Source organism: Corylus avellana, chromosome ca10 (assembly GCF_901000735.1).
Source record: "Corylus avellana chromosome ca10, CavTom2PMs-1.0".
NCBI lineage: Eukaryota > Viridiplantae > Streptophyta > Magnoliopsida > Fagales > Betulaceae > Corylus > Corylus avellana.
This window is the reverse complement of record NC_081550.1, coordinates 1,944,150-1,948,907: the sequence shown is the minus strand read 5'-3', so window position 1 is coordinate 1,948,907 and position 4,758 is coordinate 1,944,150. Positions and strand designations below refer to the sequence as shown.

At 37.5% G+C, this 4,758-nt stretch overlaps 1 protein-coding gene across 1 annotated transcript; it reads right to left on the bottom strand.

The window, feature by feature from the left end:
* Positions 1-695: 695 nt before the first annotated feature.
* LOC132163763 (receptor-like protein 2) lies at positions 696-4,267 on the bottom strand. Its single transcript, XM_059574135.1, has 3 exons — positions 2,929-4,267; positions 2,121-2,412; positions 696-1,382 (listed from the first exon to the last, which is right to left on the bottom strand). The coding sequence occupies exons 1-3, from the start codon at positions 4,265-4,267 to the stop codon at positions 1,292-1,294; spliced, it is 1,722 nt and encodes a 573-aa protein (XP_059430118.1). The 3' UTR covers positions 696-1,291.
* Between the last annotated feature and the right edge of the window lie 491 nt (positions 4,268-4,758).

Sequence of the window (4,758 nt, the reverse complement as noted above, 5' to 3'; positions counted from 1 at the left end):
ACATATTTATTGTAATCCATATACAATGTAGGTTGTTGGCACTCCCTTCTACATGTGCCCAGAGCTTTTGGCTGATATACCATATGGATACAAATCTGATATATGGTCATTAGGTTATAATTATCTTCTGACATTATTCACTAGTCATGTCTAGCAACCCAGTGGTATTACAACTCCAAAAAATAACATTTGCAAATGTGACATGTTGCTACATGTTTGAAATAGCTGCACATCAACCTGCATTTAGAGCTTCTGTAAGTGTTGGCTTGACCTATAACTATTGCATTTTTTGACGCAATGAAGTTGAGTATTAAACTACATATTTCAATTGCTGCTAACAAGTAAATCAGATTATTGACAAATTAATGTAACAGGATTTCTCAGGACTTGTTAACAAAATAAACCGATCATACATGTCCCCACTTCCAATTGTGTATTCTTCTGCATTGTAAGTGCTTGTAATGATTTTTTCCATAAGTATACAAAAGCAAATATACAGAAAGGAATTATACAACTAAGATTGGATGGAATTTGGAATGCAAGAAACAATTAATCAAGAGCATGTTAAGAAAGAACCCTGACCACAAACCAACAGTGAGCTCAAATTGCCAAAATGTGTCATATCTTTCTGAAAGCAATGTCTTTTCCTGAAACTTTCACCACATTTTAGGCTGCAGAGCTGCTGAGGCATCCCCGTTTATAGCCATACCTTGCTCAATTCTAGAATATATCACATGTTTTTATACCAGTGAAGTCTGAACACAGTAGCAAACTTAGACCAAAAGGAACCCAACTGTCTAACAAAGTTAGTGTTGGAAAAGACACCAGAAGTGGAAAGGCAAGGCCATCAAAGAATTTGGGAAGTGTTCAGGTAGCTAGGTTGCACTAGCTGTCCGGAGAAAACATCAAAAGCAGTAAAGGGTTCTAGAGTTATCTCCAATTCTGTTGAACAAATTGGAAATGCCAACTTAGAAACAGCCTTGGTGCTTATGTTGTCAGCACATGCAGATAGGAAATGCTCCTCTAAGCCAAGATGCTCTTCACATTCTACAATAAACCCTAGCTCATATCTGATAAATGCTTCCACTGAAAATCCAACATTGGAAGGTAAAGTCACACTGCCATGTGAAAAATAATTTAATGCAAGGGAAAATGGTCTTATCACCAGTAAGCAAACAGAGAAAGAAGATATTTACGAATTGAATGGAGCTTCTAGTGACATCTCATCAATGAGTGCACTGACTTTGGATCATGGTTATGAAGCAAGGATTGAATGGGACCCCCAAACCTGTTAAAGAGCAGAAGGTCTGGAGTTACTACTAGAGATCTGTTCAAATTTACTAAAACAGGAAAGGCTTGAGGAACTTGCAGGAGTGTTGAGACTTTTCGGTGAAGAAGAAGCTGTGTCATCAAGAAAAACAGCAATTTGGCTGACACAGAGCCTAATGAATATTCACAAAACTGGCAGTGCAGCCTAGTAGAAATGGAATTTCAATGCTTCTTCACTTGTAATTTCATTAAGTAGACAAATTTTCTAGTTTTCAAAAGCTAAGTTCACTTTCATAATCCAGAAATCATTGTAAAACTTTTTACCCTTATTTAACTCTTCGAAATTCCTTAATTCATAGGTTTCTTGATGGATAATGAGATCTTTGACTTAAATTTATAAAGCCAATCAGTCTACTAATCAAATGCCTTTTGATAGTTGGAAATTTTGGCTGATTTGGAGGTTTAGAAGAGACAATGCCGGAGACAAGTGAAATTGCATTACTGAGCATTGCCTTTTTGTTCTATTTTTACATTTTTTCTTGAAAAATTTGTGTATTGTCTCTCTTTTTATTATGCATAGGAAAGCTGTGCAACATATAATGACCAAATATGTTGTGCCTTGTCAGCTTACCAACAATAAATGGCATGACAAACAAAATAATCAAGATTAATTAATTTTCTCCAAGACGGTGATCACATTGAACACAAATTGGAAATATGAAAACTAACAAAACCTTAATTTATTCCAATTGAAACTCAGGAAACCAAATTGATGACAAACTCTATAATAACTGATTGATAACAGACTCTAAAGTGACCAATATGCAATTTTAAAGAAAAAGATTATACACCTATCTTTTAGGTTGTCCATGAATTGGAAATATGCAACTCTCCACTTATAGTTAAGAAATAATGAACCACAAACTCCCCAAAAACCTGTAATGAAGCCAAGGACCACATTAATTGGAAACCATGGGATTTTAGGCCCATCGTCCTCATCCTGAATGTCTTCCTTGTTGCTAACAATATGGTCGCAATCATGTGGTAGAGGGGGGCCACAAAGTCCAGGGTTACCCTCATATGCAGAGGCATCAAAGCTTTGGAGCTGAGTGCCTAATGGTATTGGTCCATGCAAATTGTTGTTTGCAACACTAAAGTCATGCAAGAAATGTAGACTACTCAGTGATGTTGGAATTTTGCCAAACAACCGATTTCCAGAGAGGTCTAATGCTTCCAAGTTTGTGAGCTCTGAAATTTCGTCTGGAATGTTGCCTGAGAAGTTGTTCTGACTGAAATTCAGCATAGAAAGAAGCTTCAAACAACTGATCTCAACTGGGATGTTGCTGCTAAGATTATTGTTTGCAACTGAAATAGTTGGTTGCAGGCTTGAAAAAAAATTGTGCTGTTTAGAAGTACCGAGGGGATCAAATATTGGTAAATCCCAAGGATTTTTGTCTACTAGAGCCTTTGGTGACACTAATGTTTGCAATCCACAAAATTCCTTTGGAAATTCACCTGAAATGAGGTTTTGAGATAAGTCTAAATAGAAGACCCTTGGAAGAGTCGACAACCAATTAGGAATTGAACCTGTGATACGATTGGAATCTAGTTTCAAGACTTCTAGCTTCTTAAGCCTAGAGAGCCATATAGGTAGTTGACCAGTTAGTTGGCACTCAGTAAGACTAAACATTCGAAGATTTTCAAATCCATCAGAATCAACTATATTGTCATCACTTGGCATTGCTTCGTGTAGAAAATTCTGTCCAAGGAAGAGTACACTGAGTGCCTTGCAACGCATCAAAATCTTGATTGCGTATGTGATATTGGTTAATCTGTTGCTACAAAGTGAAAGGAAAGATAAGAATTTTAATTGAAGCACCTCAGGTTGGATTTGTCCCTCGAGTTGGTTTAGGGCTAGACGGATTGCGGTCAAGGACTTGCATGAGTAAAGGCTTACTGGGAAGTTACCAGAGAAATTATTAGCCATAAGGTCAATTACAGTAAGTTGATGAAGACTTGAGAAATTAAAGGTAGAGATGTTTCCTTCAAGACAATTGGATCGTAAGATCAATTTTATGAGATTTGTGCAATTCGCCAAAGATAGGGGCAAAGAACCATTTAAGGAGTTCCCATTAAGGAGTAGATGCTTTAATTTGGAGAGCTTCCCGATATCCACTGGGAGCTTGCCACTCAATTTATTGCGATATAACTCAAGGTAAGTGAGTTTGGAAAGGTTCACAATGCCACCACTAATGGGTCCAAAAAGATCATTGGAAGGCAAAGAGATTTCTTCCAACTCCATTGCATTGTATATATCATGAGGAAGAAATCCAGAGAGAGAATTAAAACCTGCCCGGAAAACCTTGAGTTTGGAACATGCCCCTAGTCCACTAGGAATATGGCCACTATGATGATTATGGGAGAAGTCGAGGAGCCTTACCAAGGAAGAATTGATGCAAGGAAATGAAGGAATAGGGCCTGTGAGACTATTGTTGCTGACATTGAGGTCGGTCAATCTCCATGCTCTTTGAAGGAATGATGATTGGATTGTTTCGGTGAATTGATTGCTAGATATGTCAACAATTTGAATGGAGGAAGGCCAACCAGAAGTATCGCCAAATAGATTGTTGTAGCTCAAATCAAGTACCTTGAGTTGACTCAAGTACAAAAATAATCCTTGAGGGAGAGGACCCGAAAGTGAATTGTGGGATAGATTGAGGTGGGAGAGATGTGTGAGGTTTCCAAGAGAGGGAGATATACTCCCACTAAGGCCTTTAGAAGGTAACCAAATATGGGTGACTTGACGTTTATGATCACAAGAAATGCCCTCCCACTTACAACAATCAATGGAAGACCAATTTAGTAGAGGAGAAGACATACAGTTGAAGGCTAAGGATAATAGAGAGTCATGGTCTATTTGGTTGCATGCATGATTCGTGGAAAAAATACGAAAAAGAAACAAGGTGAAGAGGAGATGAAAAGGCTTTAAATATGGCATGCTTCTTGTTTGATATGCCAAACCAGGAAGAAAAATGGTTATGAAGTACGTAGTCCTAAAGCTACACCTTGTATATATAGCTCTCATCTTCAACTTTGCCCAAATGGTAAGTATATATGGTCGCGTCAACTCTGCCAAAACGACAAGTCAACTGATAGTTTTGCCCCACTAGCAAAACCTAAGATGGTAACCCCAACTTTGCCCATTTCCATATATTCTAACAATTTCATTGAAAAGTATTCAAGTTCATTATCTTTTGATTTTGGCTACAAATTAAGATTCTTGCGTGTAGAACGTTTCATGAGTATGACTTGACAAAACGTTTTCCTTTCACCGATGCTTGAAACGTCCCACGGCTAGTGGTGTCGTTATACCGTCCACCTCACATTGTCCCCACGTACAAATGTCACACACACACACATATATAAAAAATTAAAACTGAACAAAATTTAATTAAAAAATATAACTACTGAAATAAATAAATAATTCAA

Excerpts from the sequence above, each read along its gene's own strand:
- LOC132163763 (XM_059574135.1), bottom strand. The coding sequence starts at position 4,267 with ATGCCATATTTAAAGCCTTTTCATCTCCTCTTCACCTTGTTTCTTTTT. Across the intron at positions 2,413-2,928 it reads TACTGAGTGCCAACTAACTG|ACAACAATTTGCATGGACCA; the intron begins GTCAACTACCTA and ends TTAGTGTTGCAA. Across the intron at positions 1,383-2,120 it reads ATGGACAACCTAAAAGATAG|TCTCAACACTCCTGCAAGTT; the intron begins GTGTATAATCTT and ends TTCACCGAAAAG.